General features: G+C 37.3%; 1 protein-coding gene across 2 annotated transcripts in view; it reads right to left on the bottom strand.

The window, feature by feature from the left end:
• deltaCOP (coatomer subunit delta) overlaps positions 1-21,141 on the bottom strand; it is a 198,456-nt gene that overhangs the window by 121,148 nt on the left and 56,167 nt on the right. For both annotated transcript variants that reach the window (XM_090381569.1, XM_090381568.1), the window contains exons 4-6: positions 18,283-18,506; positions 14,743-14,922; positions 10,118-10,326 (exon numbers count right to left, since the gene is read on the bottom strand). In XM_090381569.1, the coding sequence (XP_090237695.1) occupies positions 10,118-10,326; positions 14,743-14,922; positions 18,283-18,506 (613 nt within the window). The remainder of the gene's footprint in view (positions 1-10,117; positions 10,327-14,742; positions 14,923-18,282; positions 18,507-21,141) is intronic.

Raw genomic sequence — 21,141 nt, 5'->3', positions numbered from 1 at the left:
AATTGGATGGGAGGAATTTGTCACCCTTTTTAGGAACTGGCTGGATATGAGCAAATTTCCAAGCAGAAGGAAAAACACCTTTGGAATAAGAAAGTGAAAAAAGGCAGCAAAGAATAGGAGTAAGTTCAGGAGTACAGGTTTTGAGAACAATTGGAGAAATATCATGGGGACCTGGAGCTTTCTTAGCATCAAGATTCGTCAAAATGCTTCTGACATCCTTTTTGACGGAAGATCATAGGAGGCATTTAATGGAGCGTGTTGGGAATGGTGGGAAGTGTTTTACCAAGATCATTAATACATGAGTTGGAAGAAAAATGGGATGTTAGCAGGTCAGCCTTATCCTTGGCTGAAGTGACAACAGAACCATCTGGTTTGGACAGAGGTGGGAGCAGAGATGGGAAAAAGTTGCAGCCAAATAGCTTTGGCAAGAGATCAGAATGCTTGGCTACCATTAGGGCAAGAAGCAAGTTTTCTACTGATAGCCTGTTCAAACTCTAGTTTGGACTGATTAATAACTGCTTTACAATTGTTGCGAGCTTTGGTGTAGGCCGTTACTTTAGGCAGTTGCAATTACTATATGCAACATTCTTCTATTGAACAGCCTTAGCACATTTATTGGAAAACCAAGGTTTAGATAAAGGATGACATTTTAAAGCGGACTGTGGGATAAAGGATTCCATTCTTGCAAGAATAATTTCACTGACAAGATCTGAGCAAACGTTGACATCAGAAGTTTTGAAACAGTAATCCGACCAAGGAAAAGAAGAAAAGAAGTTTCGCAGGTCATCCCATTTTGCATTCTTGTAATGCCAAACAACACAAGGTTGGGAATAGCCATAAGATAAAGGTACCAGTGGAGAAGAGACAATCACCAAGTTGTGATCTGAAGTGCCTAAAGGACATCTCACTTCAACTGCGTACTTAGAAGGGTTGTTTGTGAGAAAAAGATCAAGTGTATTGGCTGTATGATTAGGATTGTCTGGTATTCTTGTAGGTAAATGAACAATCTGTGTAATGTCATTAGTAATTACAAAAGCATCAGCATCTCGGCCAGCTGGGTTGGTGTGACTAGAAAACGGAAGCCAGCTGGATTTGTGAACATTAAAATCACCAAGGAAAATTACCTCACTGTTAGGAAAGTTGGACTGGAGAAAGTCAAGTTGCAAAGAGTTCCAAGTGATTAGTGGAGTTGGGAGAACGGCAGAGACAACAGATGAAATTTTACACAATGAGGTAGAGAGATTTTAACACAGAGAAGAACAAAGAGAGGAGATTCCAAATTGCCAAGTCTCTGACAGGGAATATCAGAATGGACATATGAACAAGTACCACCTTTGAGGCGAAAGGTACAGCGAATAATTTGGGCATCTGAGATGAGTAGTTGAATCAACCGATAACTGAGATTCTGTTAGAAAAAGTACATGGGGTTTGGCAGACCGCAAGTAGAAATGGACATCGTTAAGATCAGAATTGAGACCACGTATATCTGTGAAATGAATTAGGAAGTGCTTCGGAGGTTTAGATCTTTTCACAGATAAGCTTGCTCTATTAGTTGGACAATTCATGGTGTATTCAATAGTAAGAAAAAGAGAGTGGGACATGCTGTATGAAGTAATGAAATTTTTGGATATGGCGTACACATGGTAAGAATATACCCAGATCCTTGACATAACGTGGCCTCGACAATGCTCCCCGCATACACACTACCTGGACTCCCTCCAGTCACTATCTGGCAGAGTAGAGGTAGCAAGATTCCTATACACTAGCTGATCTGGAAGCCTCCTAGAGAGTTACCAATAGGTTCGGTCCGGTGTACTAACTAGCGGCCGGCCTGCGAACACCGTTTTAGAGCTGTACCCTCGTAATGTAAGGAATATTGGATCTTGCCACGATGTTCATCATAGCCTCAAAAGTCATCAGTCATACTGCATGATGGAAAGATAGGGAAGGGTTGATCGGAACTTAGCTCTAGAGACAAAACATGGGTTCACCACTTCAAGCCTCCAATAAGCAAAGTGGTGGTATTGCACCGGTTGATGAGTCATCTGCCACCTAGTACTTCATGGTAACATAGAGGGGCTGCGTTCCCCCATATGATGTGGGCGCCATAACTCGACCTCTTCTTACGTTGGTTCACACCTGGGTGGTCACCCACCATGTACTGTGCATGGAGGTTACACCCAGGATTACTAACAGTCCCACCATTGTGAACGTGCAAGCAGAGAATTTGGCTGTCACAGACCGTCCGGACTTTGCCGAAATTGGGTCCACTTGACTTGAGTCAAGTGGACCCAATTTCACCCGAATATCAGTTCCATCAGCATTTTAGACTTCCAGGTAGCAAGTACAGCTTGTCTGGCATATCTGAGAGAAAATGTCACTGACCAAAGTTGACTGGTGGTACAGACTTCCATCTTTTGTTGTGGAAGTTGATAGCCTAAATAAATTTAAGGCTGAGCGGGAAAGGCATTTGGAACAAATGGAGGGGTGAAATGGGAGGTTTTTTTTTTTTTTTTTTTTTTTGGCTGATGGTACATAAGCTTGCTTTCTTGCATCATATGCCTCTACTAATGCTAATCGACATATATATAATTTATAACTATTCAGTTTACCACCACAAAGTCTTCTCCGGGACAAATGAATAGACAGGATGAATTAAAGGAAGTACATTATGTAAAAATTAGAAAAACATGCAATTCTGAATAGGGGATAAATTTCAAGAAATGTTATTGTACACTACATTGAAACAATACTGCATACAGTATTTAAATAAAATAATTATAATTTCTATTTTCAAATATACCTAGTATTTGGCTGCATTTTTCTTTCCTCCAAAGCAGAAACATTTTACATTCTTCATCATTTGTACAAAAACAGTCTAAGCAACTAATTATCATTAGCAATTAGCATTAGTAAAGACATTGTGGAAACAAGCAAGCTCATACAGCATCAGCCAAAAAAGAAAAAAAAAAAGAAACCTCTTCCCATTTCACCCATCTGCTTACTCCAAATGTTTGTTTATTTAAACTATCAACTGCCACAACAACAGATGAAAATCTGATCCAGCAATCAACTACATGCTGGCTAAAGGCAAAATTTCGCACATCTACTACAACTGTCTTTCCTCAAGTTGAATCTATGCCCTCTCAGGTTCTTAATCTGAGTAAGTGGAAGTATCCTGTCAGTATTGAGCCTGCTCAAACTATTCAAGGTCTTGATCAGATCACCTTGCAGGTGCCTAGTCTCCAGATGCTACAACCTGCAGCACTTAAGCCTTTCTTCATAAGCGTACCCCTTTGTTCCTCTCACCAACCTTGTTGCCCTTCTCTATACTCATTCTAGCAAATCTACATCATTCCTAAAATGAGGCCTCCAGACCTGTATACAGTACTCAAGGTGTGGCCTGACCATTGCCTTATACAAAGGAATAATCACCTTGTTTCTACTAGCAAAATTCCTATTTATCATCGACTAAAACTCCATAACCTGTGCTGGCAGCCCATCTGCGCTGCTCAGAGAACTTCACATCTGACTGCACAATTACACCCAGGTCTTTTTTATTTTCCACCTGCCTGAGTGTAGTACCACGCATTTGCTACATTTCTCTTGGGTCGCTGTTACCCATATGGAGTACTTTGCATTTGTCAATGTTAAACTTCAGTTGCCACTTCTCAGCCAATCTGCCTAACTTTTCTAGATCCTGTTGCAGTAGCATACTGACTTTACTGTAATTATCAACCCTGCTAACCTTTGTATCATCTGCAAACTTGGACTTTAAGTATCACAAGTTTTGAAACAGTAGTCCGACCAAGGAAAAGAAGAAAAGAAATCTCGCAGGTCATCCCATTTTGCATTCATGTAATGCCAAACAATACGAGGTTGGGAATACCCATGAGATAAAGGCTCCATTGGAGAAGAGACAATCACCAAGTTGTGATCTGGGGTACCTAAACGACCACTCACTTCGACCGTGTACTTAGAAAGGTTGTTTGTGAGAAAAAGATCAAGTGTGTTGGCTGTAAGGTTAGGATTGTCCAGTATCCTTTTGGGATATGTACAATCTGTGCAAGGTCATTAGAAATTGCAAAAGCCTCAGAATCTTGACCAGCTGGGTCGGTGTGACTAGAAAACAGAAGCCAGCTGGAGTTGTGAACATTAAAATTACCAAGGAAAATTACCTCACTGTTAGGAAAGTTGGACTGGAGAAAGTCAAGTTGCAAAGAGAGGAAGTCAAAGAGCTCCAAGTGATTATTGAGTTGGGAGAATGATAGAGACAACATGAATGTGATACAATGAGGTAGAGAGATTTTAAGCCAGAGAAGATCGAAAAGAGGAGATTCCAAATTACCAAGTCTCTGACAGAGAATATCGGAATGGACAATGCACAAGTACCACCTTTGAGGCGAAAGGTATCATACTGTGAATAATTTGGGCAACCGAGATGAGCAGTAGTTGAATCAACCGATAACTGACATTCTGTCAGAAAAAGTACATGGTAAACAGGTTGAAAGGAAAGCCATGGTGTCCTATCAATGATCTATTGAACTTTTGCAAGTAGAGATAGGGATGTGATAATCCCATTATATAAGGCTTTTGTTAGACCACACTTGGAATACTGTGTTCAAGTATGGAGACCGCACCTAAAGAAAGACATTGAGATTCTTGAAAGGGTGCAAAGATGGGTAACTCGCCTAATGAGATCGGCAAAAGGGTGTCCTTATGAAGAAAGACTTCGAATGTGTGGGTTGCAGAGTTTAGAAACTAGACTCCTTAGAGGAGATTTGATTGAGATGTTTAAGGCTCAGAGGAATCAGTAAAATGAATGAGGACAAAATTTTAAAGATTATAAATGATGCTAGAACTAGGAGACATAAATTCAAGTTACGGGGGGGGGGGGGGATGTTTAGATCGGACTGCAGTAAGTTTTATTTTAGCCAGCGAGTTATAAATTACTGGAATAAGTTGCCTACGTGAGTGGTAGAGGCTGATAGTTTGGGGAAATTCAAAGGTCATTTGGACAGTATCTTCGGGTCAGGGAAGCACATAGGATGATAGGTTTAATTTCCTTTTCTTTTATTAATTATTATTTTTTTTTTATCATTGTTTTATTCAGGTTTTTTTTTTTTGGCTGGTGCAGCATAAGCCATAGGCTTTCTTGCACTATGCAGCCATTACTAATACTAATCAACCGATAACTGAGATTCTGTCAGAAAAAGTAAATGGAGTTTGGCAGACTGCAAGTGAAAATGGACACGTTGAGATTAGAATTGAGACCACATATATTTGTGAAATGAAATAGGAAGTGTTTGGTAGTTAGATCTTTTCACAGATAAGCTTACTCTATTAGTTTGACAATTCATGGTGTATTCAATAGTAAGAAAAAGTGGGGGGGGGGGGGGGAGATTCTGCATGAAGTAATGAAATTTTTGGAAATGGCGTACACATGGTAAGAATATACCCAGATCCTTGATATAACATGGCCTCGAAAAATTCCCCCCCCCCATACATACTACTTGGACTCCCTCCAGTCACTATCTGGCAGAGTAGAGATAGCAACATTATACACTAGTTGATCTGGAAGCCTACTAAAGAGTTACCAGTAGGTTTGGTCTGGTGTACTAACTATTGGCCGTGCCTGTGAATACCGTTTTAGAGCTGTACCCTCGAAATGTAAGGAAGATTGGATCTCGCCATGATATCCATCATGACCTCAAAAGTCATCAGGTTAATGGAAGAGTTGACCGGAACTTGGCTCTGGAGGCTAAACATGGGTTCCACCACTTCAAGCCTCCAATAAGCAAAGTGGTGGTATTGCATTGGTTGATGTGAGTCATCTACCACCTAGTATTGCCTGGTAACACAGAGAGGCAGCATTCCTCCATGTGGTGTGGGGACCACACCTCGACTCCTGCTTATATTGGTTCATACCTCCATGCACAAGCACACTCTGAGTGTGCTTGTGCATGGAGGTTATACCAGGATTACCAACAGTCCCACCATCAGGAAGGTGCAAACAGAGGATTTGGCTGTCACAGACTGTCCGGACTTCACCGAAACTGGGTATACTTGACTTGAATGTCACCAGAATATAAGTTCCATCAGCGTTTTAGACTCCCAGGTAGCCAGTATAACTTGTCTGGCATATCCGAGAGAATGTCTGTGACATTCTCGATGACCTCAAAGACCTGTTAGTTTAACTTCTGTTTCGGGGAAAATAATGGAGTCACTGGTAAAGAAGCATTGCAGGATCATCTAGACAAAACTGCAGTAATAATTCAGACACATCATGGGTTTGTTAAAGGGAAGTCCCATCTGACCAATTTGATTGGATAATATGATGTGCTCACAAAAGAACTGGATGCAAAAAAATCATTTTGATATATACAGTGGATTGCCGTAGCCTAGTGGTCAGGTGCACGGGTGCATAAGTACATGTGCCTTGAGTGACCGGGGTTCAAACCCGTGACTGCTGAATACGGTGCTGTTTCTTGTATTCTATCTTGTGAACTCCTCTGACCGTTTGGTCGTCCTGGAGTATAAACAGAAAATTTATTTATTTATTTATTTGGGCCACCAGTTAATCTGAGCAGCCTTTTATTTGGGACAAATCTTAAAAGAGCAAAACCTAATCGAAAAAATAGCCATGGTTTTCTTTGCTTAATTAGGACAACATCCCATTTAATCAGGGCATGAGACTGTTTCACTTGAGACAATCGTAAGATCATGGTATAAGTGAAATAAGTTGGTGCTGGTTAACATGATCACTGGTTTGCAGAATCAGCTGCTTTATAGAATGAAATTTCGAAAAACCAATTGAAATCATTAAAATGCACTACACTTTCATCGTTATCGTATGTTTGGTCATAAGAATCAATATTGAATGCTTTTGTGATATTTTTCTAATGCACATTTCTTGAGGTCACAACCATAAAACAATTTTTTCAGTTTCTGATTTTTTCGGCTTTTCTGTTAGTGCAATCTATTATAAACAGGTAGTAAACTTGATCTTATTGCATTTGCGATAATACTGATGGCTGGAATTTTGTGTTATTATGGTAAAATGTGTTTTCCCCTTCACTGAAATCTTCAATCATATAAAAATCAAATAACATTTCAGAATCTTCTCTTCATTCCTATTTTTTAAGTTTCATAATCTTGTTACTTTCGTGTTAAAATCTTGTTTACATATCGTGTTAGTTGCAATTTGTGTGTGCCATAGTCTTTGTTACTGATTGCTTATCTTTATCACTGTTTAAAATTTTATATAAAAAAAAAAAAGTCAGTGAACAGAAATATCAATTAGTATGTACATATTACAGTATTGATTAAGCTAGTATGCAAGTGCAAATTTATTTTTATTTTGCTAACCTGTGGAATATACTCTTCCAATTTTCACGTACCGTTTAATTTTGTTAATTGGTAAGATAATAAAGTGTATATTTGTGCTTAATACATCTTTAATTTAATAGCTTGCGGATAATATTCCTTCTATTTTTGCTTATTAGATTCGCCATTTAACAGAATTAAAATTCAATTCACAACGTAGTAGTAGTGGCATGTGATGCAAGAAAGCAAGTGTATGAGCTTACGCGGCATCAGCCAAAAAAAAAAAAAAAATCACACCATTCCCTCCAAATGCCTGTCCAGTTCCTCTTTAAATTTATTTAACCTATCAACTTCCACAACGACAGATGGAAGTTTGTTCCAGAAATTAACCACCTGCTGGCTAAAGGCAAATTTCTGCAAGTGACCACAATGACAGGCGATTACTACATATCGTATAGTGAATGGTATTTTATTATGGAGAGTCCAGCATAATGTGATCTGATCATATAGTAAACCAATCATGAAGTGGGGGGTCCACTGTATTTTTAGCTATTTATGTGAAACTTCTCATAACTGGGGCAGCCGCTTCATTGGGCCAAAGTGCACTAATCTCAATGTGTCCCAAATAACTGGAATCCACTGTACTTGGATTTCAGAGGAAAGTACTGATGCACATGGAAGACTGCTGTACAAATTGGAGCAGTATGGCATTAAGGGCAAGTTGCTACACAAATTGTTGTTGTTATTTGGTTTTTAGGAGCATTAGCAACTAAGGCCATATTGCTCCAGGAATATGCGGTGGTCATTCCCTGACCTTTCCGCATCCTCCGTATTTGGTGGTGATGGGCTCGAACCCCGGTCTAATCAAGAAGCGTGTGTTAGCACTGCTGCTCCTTCCTACCTGGCTACGGAGGCACCACTACACAAATAAAAGGATGGTTGAGTCATTGTGGGTTGAGTCATTGAGGATGGACTAATGTTATTAGTGTTTGGTGTTGAGCCCCATTGTTGTTTTGTACATTTATCAATGATATTGAGGAAGGTATAATCAGGCTCAATGACGAAGTTTACAGATGATACTAAAGTTGGCAGGGTTGTTAATGACAGTAATGACTGTATGCTACTGAAACAGATCTAGAAAAGTTGGGCAGATGGGCTGAGAAGTGGTAACTGTAGTTTAACAAATGTAAAGTACTGCATATGGGTAACAGTAACCCCAGAGAAAGGTATCAACTGTGTGGAAGTGCACTCAGTGTGAGGAGAATGAAAAAGACTTGGAGGTAATTGTACAGTCACATATGAAAAGTTTTCTGAGCAGTGCAGACAAACTGCCAAAGCAGGTCATGGGGTCTTGTCAATGATATACAGGAATTTTGCTAACAGGGATAAGGATTGGTTGGTTAAGGATTTTATGGTGCATTAAGGGATAAGGAGGTAATTATCCCCTTGTGTAAGGCAATGTGGCATGTCTGGAGGCCTCATTTAGGAAGGAAGAACGAGTACAGAGATGGGCAACAAGGTTGGTGAGGGAAACAAAGGGGATGCTCTTACTGAGAAAGGCTTAAGTTCTGCAAATTGCAGTGTCTGGAGACTAGGCACCGGCGAGGTGGTCTGATTAGGCGATTGAGGTGTATAAGGCCTTGAATGGTTTGAGCAGGCTCAATGCTGATGGGATTCTTCCTCTTGCTCAGAATACAAACCCGAGCAGGCATAAACTCAAATTGATAAAAGATAGTTGTAGAATATATGTTTGGAAATTTGCTTTTAGACAGTGGGTAGTTGATTTCTGGGACACTCTTCCATCTGTTGTTGTGGAAGTTGATAACTTAAATGAATTCAAGGAAGAACTGGATAAACATTTGGGGCAAATGGATGGATGTTGTTGTTTGTTATTTGGTTTTTAGGAGCATTAGCAACTAAGGCCATATTGCTCCGTGATATGCGGTGGTCATTCCCTGACCTTTCCGCATTCTCCATACTTGGTGGTGACGGGCTCGAACCCCAGTCTAATCAAGAAGTGTGTGCTATGCACTGCTGCTCTTTCCCACCTGGCTACGGAGGCGCTAAAAATGGATGGGTGAAATGGGAAGTGTTTTTTTTTTTTTTTTTTTTTTGACTGATGCTGTATAAGCTTGCTTTCTTGCATCATATGCCTGTAATAATGCTAATTTGTTTAGAATATTCCTAGCACTATTGTATACACTAATTTTTGCACTTTATTGCTTTTGACAGCCCCAATATCCCACTGTAGTTTCTTATGTTTTTCCATATGGACTTAGAATGTTTTTGGATTTTAATTTTACTGCAGCTTCCCTTTCAGTGGTTAGGGTAATGTGTGAGAGAGAGAGAGAGAGAGGATGCATGTGTAGTTTTAACCCATGCCACTGATCTCAGTGCCAATTTCACCAACTTACTGAATTAGCAGTTTCCCTTAAGCCTTCATGATGGCATTAGCAAAAACCCTAACATCTACTCTGTTCACAGGAATGCTACCTTCATAAAATAAATTTCTTAAGGCTGGCTATGTGGAGAAAATCCCTTTCCCCATATAAGTCGTTGCAGTTTCCCTTAAGCCTAGTTAATACGCAAGGTTTTCATTACAAATATTTAAGTGGTTAATATTTAAAGAAGATGATTATGATGTTACATACAACGAAATAAAGTGATATAAATTGCAATACTGCTGAAAGTGCATTACGTATTAAAGGGTGGTATTCAATGCTACTTAATATTCCATTTATAAGGGATAAAATTTTCCATGACATTTTGTACTAAATATTTGAAAATTTACCTTGGTGCTGTATATGCTGGTTTTGTAGGTTCAGAAACAGTGGATGCTGTATCACCTACAATGGGAGACGGTGCATAACCCATAGTGCCACTACCGAAACCACCAGGCCCAAATCCAGGAGATCGACCTTTCTTTGCAGCTTCTTGTCTGGCTCGTTGCAGTTCTCTTGCTTTTTCTTTCATTTTCAACTTGGCTTCTCTTTCTTGAGTCTAAATGAAAAAAACAAAAAAATAAAATAAAATAATAATAAAAAAATAATAATAAATAAATAAAATAAAAATAAACATACTAATTTGTTGGGTCTTTTTATCCATTTAACTAACTATCATTTCCATTTAACTATGAAGCATTTAAATTTACATTTTCAGTTCATAAAATACAAAAAAGAAAATAAAAACTACATCAATAATAAAATGAAAAAAAAAACACTAAATACAGCGTGGGACCATTTATCCGGCTACTCAGAATCCGGAATTTTCGAATACCGGAAATCAATAAAGTGAATAAAATTTAAAAAGCTTATATTATCGGTATTTTTGCTCACAATCTTAGTGTTTTTAATAACATTTATATTAATACTCATGTACACATATACTGTATATACAGAGCGGTAGTGAGGGCAGGGCAACTGGGGAATGTGCCTAGAGCACAACTTTGTAAGGGGGTGTCAAATGGAAATTTTACACACTATTTTATAGATAACAGAAAGAAAATTTGTTGTCTGTGAAGCTGTCAGTCTGAGAACTTGCAACTGCTTCCCATTTAATACAAACTATAATAAGAACTAAAAATATTCATCTGCTATTAGGAAACAACCAACTGACAGCGTATGCACCAGCAATATTGAACGTGACTGAAAGAAAAAGAAACTGCTTTAAAAGTCCTAAGAATATTAATATAAAAGTTATTTTTACATACTGTAGTTTTTAACTCTGTTCGCTTATACCCACTGTCATTATGTCAAGAAGACCTGCAGAGAACTCACATACTGTAGTTTTTAACTCTGTTCGCTTATACCCACAGTCATTATGTCAAGAAGACCTGCAGAGAAATCTCTGGGTGGTAAGACTAACAAAAGGAAGAGAGTCTCTCTAAACATTAAAGATAAGGTGGAGTTACTAAAACAGCTGGAAAAAGGTGCATCTCTCAAGTTTTTGTGTAATGAGTATGGTATTGGTTCATCTACCGTCTACGATTTGATGAAACAGAAAGAAAAACTATTAAAATTTTATGGTGATATGATTTACCCGAGTTAATGGAACTCAGGGTAAAGAAATAGACTGAATGTAAAATAGACAAAGTGTTAATGGAATGGATCCGACAGCACCAAAGCGAAAAATACACTCTTTTCCATGAGTAGTTATGCATAACAATACTTTGTGAGTATACATCAGGCTGATATGTAAAATTTAAGAAACATTAATGGTCTTCATGTCTTGGCAGTGTGCAGTGAAAGAGCACCAGCTGATTATGATGCTGCAGAGGCATATTTGGGCAAGTTTGCAAAATTAATTGATGATAACCAGTTTATTGCAGAGCAGGTGTATAATGCATTAGCAAAGACACATTATGCAAGAAAGCAAGCATACATAACATCAGCCAAAGGAGAAAAAAAAACCTCATTTCACCCATCCATTTGCTCCAAATGTTTCTCTAATTCTGCCTTGAATTTATTTAAGCTATCAATTTCTACAACGACAGATGGAAGATTGTTTCAACAATCAACCACCCGCTGGCTAAAGGAAAACTTCCGCACATCTATCCTACAACTGTCATTCCTCAATTTGAATTTATGCTCTGTCAGGTGATTATTCTGAGCAAGAGAAGAATCGAGCATGCTCAAACCATCCAAGGCTTTATACACCTCAATTAGATCACCTCGCAGGTGCCTAGTCTCCAGACACTGTAATTTGCAAAACTTAAGCCTTTCTTCGTAAGAGCAACCCTTTGTTCCATTCACTAATCTTGTTGCCCTTCTCTGTACTCGTTCCAACAGCTCTACATCCTTCTTGAAATGAGGCCTCCAGACCTGTATACAATATTCAAGGTGTGGCCTGCCCATTGCCTTATACAAAGCGATAATCACCTCCTTATCCCTGCTAGAAAAATTCCTGTATATCATTTACAAGACACACATGAGCTACTCTTGGAAACCATCTGCACTGCTCAGAAAACTTCATATCTGTTGCACAATTACCCCCAGGTCCATTTCACTCTCTACCACTGTCAGTGTAGTACCACATAGTTGATACGTTACTCTGGGGTTACTGCTTCCCATATGCAGTACTTTACATTTGTCATTGTTAAACTTCTGTTGCCACCTCTCAGCCCATCAGTTCAACTTTTCTATATCCTGTTGCAGAAGCATACTGTCATTAGTGTCATTAAAACCCTGCCGTCCTTTGTATCGTCTGCAAACTTGGACATTAAGCCTGATATACCATCAATATCATTAATGAATACAGAAAACAACAATGGACCCAACAGTGAACCCTGGGGGACTCCACTAATAACATTACTCCACGAAGGGCAGTGTCCATTGATTACTACTCTAGCTTCTCCCACTCAACCATCCCTTTATCCATAGTAGCAATTTGCCTCCAATGCCACACTGCTCCAATTTGTGCAGCAGTGTTCCATGTGCAACAGTATCAAAGGCTTTTCTAAGCTCCAAATATATGATATCTTTGCATAAATTAGTATTCTTTATTATTCTTTGCATCCAGTTCCATTGTGACTACGTCATAGTAGCCAATCAAATTGGTCAGACAAGACTTCCCCTTAACAAACCCATGCTGTGTCCGTGCTATAACTGCAGTCTAGTCTAGATGATTCTGCAATGCTTCTTTAACTAGTGCCTCCATTAATTTCCCTGGAACAGAAGTTAAACTAACAGGTTTCTAATTACCTGTCTCCCTTTGATCATCCTTTGTGGATTGGGGTTACATCTGCACATCTCTAGTCCATGGGTACCTCCCCTGAGTCGAAGGAAGCTCTCATAATTATAGCTAAGGGTTTGCTTACTTCCTTTACTGCCTCCTTTAATATAACTGGATAGATTCCATCCACCCCAGGTGCTTTTCTTATGTTTATCTTCAACAATTTCTCCTCCACTTTACTCTCAGTTATTACAAGATTATCTAGCTTACTGCCAGAGTTTAATACACCTCTGGCATTCTCCTCCCTGAATAACTCCTCATGCAAAATATTCATTTAATTTGTTAACTACCTGAGCAGGATCATCAACATTTGAACCATCGATATCAAGTGGACTAATGTGATTCATCCCCTTCCTTCTAGAGTTTACATAAGTAAAGAACTCTTTGCATCCTTTGCCAAAGATTTCTCGTAATCTGCCTTTGCCTGCCTAACCACCTTTGTGACAGTGGTCCAAGAACCGATCCTCAAGGGATCCCACTCCTGATATTACACTAATATGACGAATATTCATTAGTCACAACCATCTTCCTTCTGCCCTGCAGTCACCCAGCAATCCATCTTAGAATCTTACCAGTAATCCCAACCTGTTCAAGCTGATATAGTAACCTCTCATGAGAGACCAAGTCCAATGCTTTGCTAAAATCCTAATAAACTATGTTAAACATTGTTCCCTAAATCCAGCTAATGAGTAACTGTGTCAAAATAGGGTAGTTTGAATAAATTCGAGGAAGAACCAGATTAACTTTTAAAGCAATGTTGGATTTTTTTTTTTTTTTTTTTTTGCTGATAATGTATAATCTTGCTTTCTTGCATCATTTGCCAATACTAATAAAAATATACAAGGTATCCTACTGGGCAAAGGAAGAATGTAGTGTTTTGACAACTCCTCAACACAGAAATATCTGAGATGAGCAAGTGCTCATATCCTACAGAAAACACTTTTCTGATCAATAGTTATAAAATGAACTGAAAATTCATCAATATGATTATAAATGCATACAGACAGCCTTTAGTGGAGACAGAGCATCTAATAACTTTATTACAAATGTCATATATAAAAGATTTGTCTATGAAAACTGAAATATAAATTAACTGAAAAACAAAAACCCTTTTTCTGCATATATGTTACGTAACCTCTGATTCTACTTAATTAGGTTAGTTTTTTCTAAATTCATTTCAGTTGATGACAGCTTTAGTCCAGCAATGGAGACATCATCTTGCTGGTTTTCTGAGAGGTTTTTACTTTGAAAAACACTCTTCCAGTCTGTATAATTTATTTATAACTTTGTCTGAAAGGAGACTTACCACCTCAACTGAGATTTTATACTTTTCCTTCTTTTTTTTTCAATGACATCGTTCACTTTATATAAAAGTGGGATTTATTTATCGCCATTTAATAGTTCATTGAAAATTTTCAGGTCTTTCCCCCTCCATTTAGTTAGTGACTACAAGAATATTATATGTATGCCTACAGAATCCTTCCAGTTGCAGATGAAAATCAAACTAGAACAGTGGCAGGTGGCACAAGTATTGTTGCAATTTTAAACTAAATTACATGTTTATAATCAAATTTCATAAGTTACTGATAAAAGAAGTAAAATAAGCGAAGATAAAAGAAAATAATATAAAAGATAAGATACAAATTATAATAATTATGATATTGATTAAAATACAGAAATACTAACCTGTCTAACTGCTTGGTAAACTTTTTCCTCATGAGAGTCCATTTCTACAAAAGTCCTAATTTGGGCTAAATTCACATTTTCTCTATATCCAAGTGCAATAATTTCATCAAATGCAAAAATGAGATTAAATGAATTTTCAATTATATCTTGTTCATCCATATTTTTACAGTATTCGGGAATCTGAAAAAAGTACATAAAAACACTATAAAATCTGAAAGAGAATACAAATAGATATAAAGCTGTATCTGCAAAAAAAAAAATCTACCCATATCATCTGTTCTTCCCCTCTAACAGTTTGTCTATTATTATGTTATTATTTCTCCCTGTTGTGGGGGTTTCCATCCATGACAGGTACTGGTAACAAGTGCGCAGGGTGGCTGTTATTAATATTTGTCGAAGAACCTTCTGACTTTTCTACAAGTGTTCTCTGGGAGAACTATTACTACTATTCTCTTATTGTAGGGTCTTTGGTACCATACCAGTGGTTGACACTGTGATTGGAATGGTCGTTATTGGTTCCATAAGTCATATCTCTTCGATCTCTTGTCTCAGGTCAGTGTACTTCCTGTTGTTGTTGTTGTTGTTTGGTTTTTAGGAGCTGAGAGGTGGCAAATGAAGTTTAATATTGACAAATGTAAAGTACTACATATGGGAAACAGTAACCCCAGAGCAACGTATCAACTCTGCGGTACTACACTGACAGTGGTGGAGAATGAAAAGGACCTGGGGGTAATTGTGCAGGCAGATATGAAGTTCTCGGAGCAGTGCAGACGAGCTGCAAGAGTAGCTCATGGTGTCTTGTCAATGATATACAGGAATTTTTCTAGCAGGGATAAGGAGGTGATTATTCCCTTGTATAAGGCAATGGTTAGGCCACATCTTGAGTACTGTATACAGGTCTGGAAGCCTCATTTCAAGAAGGATGTAGAGCTGCTGGAACGGGTACAGAGAAGGGCAACAAGATTAGTGAATGGAATAAAGGGTTGCTCTTACGAAGAAAGGCTTAAGTTTTGCAAATTACAGTCTGGAGACTAGTCACCGGCGAGGTGATCTGATAGAGGTGTATAAGGCTTTGAATGGTTTGAGCATGCTCAATGCCAATGGGATTCTTCCTCTTGCTCAGAATAATCACCTCAGAGGGCATAAATTCAAATTGAGGAAGGACGGATGTCGGATAGATGTGCGGAAATTTGCCTTTGGCCAGCGGGTGGTCGGTTGGTGGAACTGACTTCCATCATTTGTTGTTGAAGTTGATAGCCTAAAGAAATTTAAGGCTCAACTGGACAGGTATTTCGAACGAACGGAGGGATGAAATGGGAGTGGTGTTTTTTTTTTTTTTTTTTTTGGCCGATGCCGAATAAGCTTGCTTTCTTGCATCATATGCCTCTAGTAATGCTAATGCTAAAGGCCATATTGCTCCGAGGATATGTGGTGGTCATTCCCTGACCTTTCTGCATCCTCCGTATTTGGTGGTCACGGGCTCGAACCCGGTCTAATCAAGAAGCATGTGCTACGCACTGCCGCTCCTGCCCACCTGGCTACGGAGGCGCTTGTGTGTACTTCCTGATCTTTTCCTTGTAAGTTTTGTGGAAGTTGCCTGTGTTGGGCACTGCTATGTTGATCAGATAGGTAGGGCCTTTTCCTTGTTGTTGGTAAGGGTTATGTCTGGTCTGTTGTGCAGGACTGGCTTGTCCATTATTATGGTGCAGTCCCAGTACAGCTTGTGGGGGTTGGGATCTGTAGTATGGCCTGGGGTTCATATTTGTAAGTTGGAGGTCATTGTAGTGTCTGACATGAAGTGACTTTGCCCATTTTTCTTTATTTGTTTTGTCTAAGCAGGAGAGGTCTCCTAGCCTAGGTGTGGGGTATGCCACTTGTCTATCTTACTTATGGCCTGGTACAGTGGAGCTGCGTTTTTCTAGAAGCAATCCTTCAGGTTCTCGATGAGATCTATCAAGTCCTTTCTGAACTATGATCAGGCTTTCCATGGATGGCTTTGTGGTAGTGTTGGAGCCTCTTGGTCACCACTGTCCTTGTATTTCTCATTATATCCTCCAGCTCAGTGTTTTAGCATAGATTCAAATTGAGGAAATATAGTTGTAGAATAGATGTGCAGAAGTATGCCACTTATCTATCTTTACTTATGGCCTGGCACAGTGGAGCTGCGAAGCCTGGAAACAGACTTCCATCTGTTGTTGTGGAAGTTGATAGCTTAAATAAATCTAAGGTTGAACTAGACAAACATGTGGAGTGACTGGATGGGTGAAATGGGACTGTTTTTTTTTTTTTTTTTGGCTGATGCTGTGTAAGCTTGCTTTCTTGCATCATATGCCTCAATTAATGCTAATGCTCTACAAAAATAATCTCTTCTGTCAAAAGTGTAGGTCATGCTGGAAAAAATCTTACTTCATGAGACTTAAAGTCTTTCCAGGTTAAAATCAGTTGGCAAACCTCAGATCATATAATCCTTTCTATCATGCCTAAGGAAAATTTCACACTGAGCCCTATCCACGACTTTTTCTCTAGGTATAATATCCTCATTTAGAGAATGCAAGGTTTGCTGAAAATGTTTGGTGACGTTGCAAAATTTAATGGGTCCCTCCCAAAGGTGCCCCCCTCTATCCCTTTAATTTATAATTTCCAGGTGGAAAGTCTTCCTATCATCTGCCTTCCTTACCATCAACATCCCCCGTGCTCCCTTTCCAATGAAAAGTGTCTACATCGTTAATATTTTTCAACCTGATCTCTTTCTGTAACCATAGTCTTGTTTCTTCATGTCTGCCACTAATGAAAACATTTGTTTTCATTGTGAATGCTTTTAAGCAATCCATCCAACTGAATTTCTTAATCAACTAAAATCATTTTCCCATTTCATATACAGTTTTAATTTTGGGAAGAGCCAAAAGTGACATGATGCCTAATCATTTGAATAAGGTGGGTGCAGTAGAATTAGAATGTTATGGTCGGTCAAATTGATGGATGGCACGCGGTGTGGCATAGTACATTGTCATCCTGAAGAAGCTAACAATTTTGCTCATTTTAAGTTGCTTATGGGAAAGGGGGGGTAATTGTGCCCCTAAACTCTTTTAAAACAGCTTTACAGTAGGCTGCATTAACAGTAATATATCATGGGACGAATTCTGATAACACCATTCCTACATCAAAAAATGCAACTAACATACCATTCACAGGGGATTTAAACTCCCCCCCACCTTTCTAACATTCATGATGACATTGTTTTCCATTGGGATCTTTGAGCATTGGTCCCTGGCTCAAATCAATACACCTAGGCCTCCTCACACAAAATTTAATGTTTGCATGTTGTTCCCCAACTATCATATCCAGTACAAATGACAAATTATAAAAACAGGTATTCACTATGTGCTCAGGAATTAAATCAATCACCAAACATTTTGATCAAACTTTGTATATTATAGTTTAATAGTAATTTCACTTTTAACTTTGTGCAAGCCTTTAACTTTGAACAATTCAAATCTCGTTACTGCAATGTTAATAACCTTTAATAAAATTTGTGCTTACCACTCTGGAGAATAAACGCAGGGTTTCTAGATCTTCAAGTATGTTGCTGGCTCTAGTAGTTATCAACAACATATACAACTTCTCCAATGGTTGATACACATAACGAACACTTTCAGTCTCAACAAATGTGTGCTGTTTTCCAGTACCTAATAACTTTGGAAAGGCAGCCAAAAGTCCTTCAATTCTTGTACGTGACATTTCAACAAACTGGCGGGAAACAATTGCTATTCAGAAAGAAATATTTAATCAGATCATTTTGAGGAGTAGGTCACATATACATAAATAATTTCTCTTCCTTCCACACTCTTACATGTTAAATGATGATGTATCCCATTCTTGAGGATTATAGAACCATGGACATTTAAAGTTACACATATGATCATTGCTAAAAAGTGGGAAATTGAAAAGGTCACAGGAATTTATAAGCATTTCAGATTTTAAAATGTAAAATTGCAAAAAATACCTAATTTCTTACCAAAGTGGTGGTGGTACCAACATCTTTCAACTTAAAAAAAAAAAAAAAAAAGGTCCAAAATGTTGACAAATTAAATGCTTATATTACTTATTTTTAGAAATTTGCTCAGATGATTCTATTCAGTTTCACGAAGCTGAAGATTATGAAATGTGAGTTTTATGTTATGAGGTGTGCATCACTGTGCATGTATATCAGCAGTGTATGCTGAATGGCCCTTTAAACAAGTGTAATCATATTCAATGTGTATAAGTCATTGCAAAGTAAGCAACAACTTTTTTTTTTTTTTTTTTTTTTTAATATTCTTTTAGCAGCCTGGTGTGCAGGTATATCAAGAACTGGAAACTGGTGAAATAATGAGTACTTAAAACCTGTGTGTAAGCTGCCCTTAATTTCTTAAAAAATCACACATCATTCTCAGACATTTTATGGTATTTCCTGTACCACTTCTTTGGTGTAAAGACAGCATTTAATCAGATCAGTTTGGGGAGAAGTCAAATTATGGTCACTTGATTTACATAAAGTTGTTAATTTGATTACCCATTTCTTATTTGTTAAAGTTGTCTTTGATTCATTAACAAATAGCTATTAGCAAACATCAGGTGAAGATTAAATTTTAAGAGTTTTAATAATTTTACATTAGGTATTAGTTTAGTTAATAAGGTTTATCTTATCTTATCTTCCTTCACGGATTGGGTGATCGGCTGTTCATATCTTGATGAGGTCTGCCCATCTTTTCTTCGGTCTTCCTCTCTCTTTTTCCTTTTGCTCAATATGTGTAAGCTAATTTAGGGAATCTGTTATCTTCCATTCTTTCTACATGTTCTTTCCATATTTGTCTATATTCTATAATTTTTCCATTAATTGAGTAAATCTTTAATTCCTTTCTAATATTAAGTTTGGTATTTTATCTAATTTTGTACATCCTTTAACATATCTTAAAAATTTCATTTCTGCAGCTTGTATTCTATTAATGTCTCTGTTTCGGTATCCATGTTTCAGAACCATAAAGTGTTGGTATTGTCATTACTTTGTAAAATTTCAATTGTGTTTCTTTCCTTGTTTTCTAAGCCAGAGTTCTTTTTATTGTTCCATATATATTTTGAAATTTTGCCAATTTCTGGTTCATATCTTCTTTGACATTATATGTTATATCACATCGTAGATATTTAAAATGTTTTACTTGTTCTAATATTTTATTGTCTATAACTATTTTTGTTCTCACTGTATTTTCCCCCTTAAAAGCCATTGTTCTAGTTTTCATTGTTGATATTTTAACTTTACATTCTGTTATTTGGTTTAATTTAAATACTGCTCTTTGTAAATTATCTTCACTACCTTGAATAATTACTTGATCATCTGCAAATAACAGTGTATTAATCCTATTCTTTGTATTTAAATATATATATGCATTAATTTCTTCTTTCCATTTACATACATATCCCCGATATATATAAGTTAAACAACGTTGGTGACAAGCTACTCCCTATCTAACTCCTTGATTTATTATTCTTTCTTCTGTTAATTTATTACCTGTATCTACTATTTTTGTTCCTTGATATAAACTATTATTTTTGTAAGATGCTTTGGGTATCCTTTATTACTCAATGTCCCATAGTTTTCATCTGTTTACTCAATCAAATGCTTTTTCATAATCTATAAATGCTAAATGCATTTCTAAATTAAACTCTTTTCATTTTTTATTATTTGTTTTAATATTAATATATTATCTGTACATGATCTTCCTTTTCTGAATCCTGCCTGTTCTATTAATATTTCATCAGAAATAATTTTAATTCTGTTATTTATTATTTTGCTATAGATTTTATATACTGTATTTTGTATGCTAATCCCTCTATAATTCTCTGTATCATTTCTATTTCCTTTTTTAAATATTGAAATAATTTTTGCTATCTTCCATTCTTCTGGTATTTTATATTGTTCCCAACATTTATTAAATAAATTTAGTATCCTGTCTTTTAAAAAACTTCCTCCATACTTGATCAGTTCCGCATTTATACCATCCATTCCTACTGCTTTCCTATTTTTTGTAGCTTTCAATGCCTTTTCCAATTCTTCCTTTGTTATTGGATCTATGTCACTAACTGGGTCTAATTGTATCTCTTCTATTTGATATGTTGGGTCTTTCCTCAATTCTTCATAATGTTTTTTCCATTGTGCTTCCTTTATTATATTTATTGTTGAAATGTCTTTTTCTGTGATATTCAAGTGTTTCATTATTTTATATGCCAAATTTTGTCTTCCATGAACATCATGTTCTATTGTGCTTATAAACATATCCCATGACTCTGCTTTAGCCTTCCTTATTATATCTTAGTTTTATTGTGTTCTTGTTTATATATTTCAACATTCTCACTTGTCCTGTT

The sequence above is a fragment of the Mastigoproctus giganteus genome, chromosome 9, assembly GCF_048544385.1.
Source record: "Mastigoproctus giganteus isolate SK-2022 chromosome 9, ASM4854438v1, whole genome shotgun sequence".
Classification (NCBI taxonomy): domain Eukaryota; kingdom Metazoa; phylum Arthropoda; class Arachnida; order Uropygi; family Thelyphonidae; genus Mastigoproctus; species Mastigoproctus giganteus.
The sequence above is the reverse complement of the archived record's forward strand: the minus strand, read 5'-3'. Positions and strand labels throughout refer to the sequence as shown.